Source organism: Seriola lalandi, unplaced genomic scaffold (assembly GCF_002814215.2).
Source record: "Seriola lalandi dorsalis isolate HSWRI2012SDOR001 ecotype SW California unplaced genomic scaffold, Sedor1 jcf7180002053261, whole genome shotgun sequence".
Classification (NCBI taxonomy): Eukaryota; Metazoa; Chordata; class Actinopteri; order Carangiformes; family Carangidae; genus Seriola; species Seriola lalandi.
In genome coordinates, this window is record NW_019523814.1 from 654 (window position 1) to 1,260 (window position 607).

Consider the following 607-nt stretch of genomic DNA (forward strand, 5'->3'; position numbering starts at 1 on the left):
GATTGTTTTCTCCTTGTTCTGTTGGAGCTGCCAGATTAACACCACTGACCGAGCTCAGCAGCAAGGCCAGGAACAGGTTCAGAACCTGAAACAAGGCCAGGAACATATTCAGAGGAGGAGGATCAAGACCTCCAACAACAGACCCAGAACCTAAAATAGAGTCAAGAACAGAGCCAGGGGAAGTTCATGACCTGAACCTACACTGGTATGAACAATTAATCCCTGGTCAACTGTTTCACTGTTCAAGATTTAAGACACAACCTCGATCATGAACCCAGACCTGGACCTGCTGTAGTCTGAAGGAGTAAACCAGGGTCTGGTCAGATAGAGAAAGAGACTCACCAGCAGGTGTCCGATGACCACGACTGTCATGAAGAAGATCAGACACACGCTCTGATCCGAGACCATCATGCAGTCCCACATGGTCTCGATCCACTCTCCACACAAGATCCTGAAGATGAGAAGGAATGTTTGGAACAAGCCGTTCATATGCCAGCGAGGAAGCTCACAGTCACTATCGATGCGACAGGCGCTGCATTCGTAGTCCTTCTGGAACAGCTGAAAGCCGACAACGCTGAAGACGAAGACCATGATGAGCAGAATGAGA

General features: G+C 48.9%; 1 protein-coding gene across 1 annotated transcript in view; it reads right to left on the reverse strand.

Moving 5' to 3' along the window:
- The window catches only part of LOC111651058 (sodium channel protein type 4 subunit alpha B-like), a gene marked incomplete at its 3' end in the record, with an annotated part of 9,000 nt that overhangs the window by 646 nt on the left and 7,747 nt on the right, over positions 1 to 607 (reverse strand). The window contains exons 14-15 of the mRNA XM_087172552.1: positions 343 to 603; positions 7 to 85 (exon numbers count right to left, since the gene is read on the reverse strand). Coding sequence (XP_087028678.1) covers positions 7 to 85; positions 343 to 603 — 340 coding nt within the window. The remainder of the gene's footprint in view (positions 1 to 6; positions 86 to 342; positions 604 to 607) is intronic.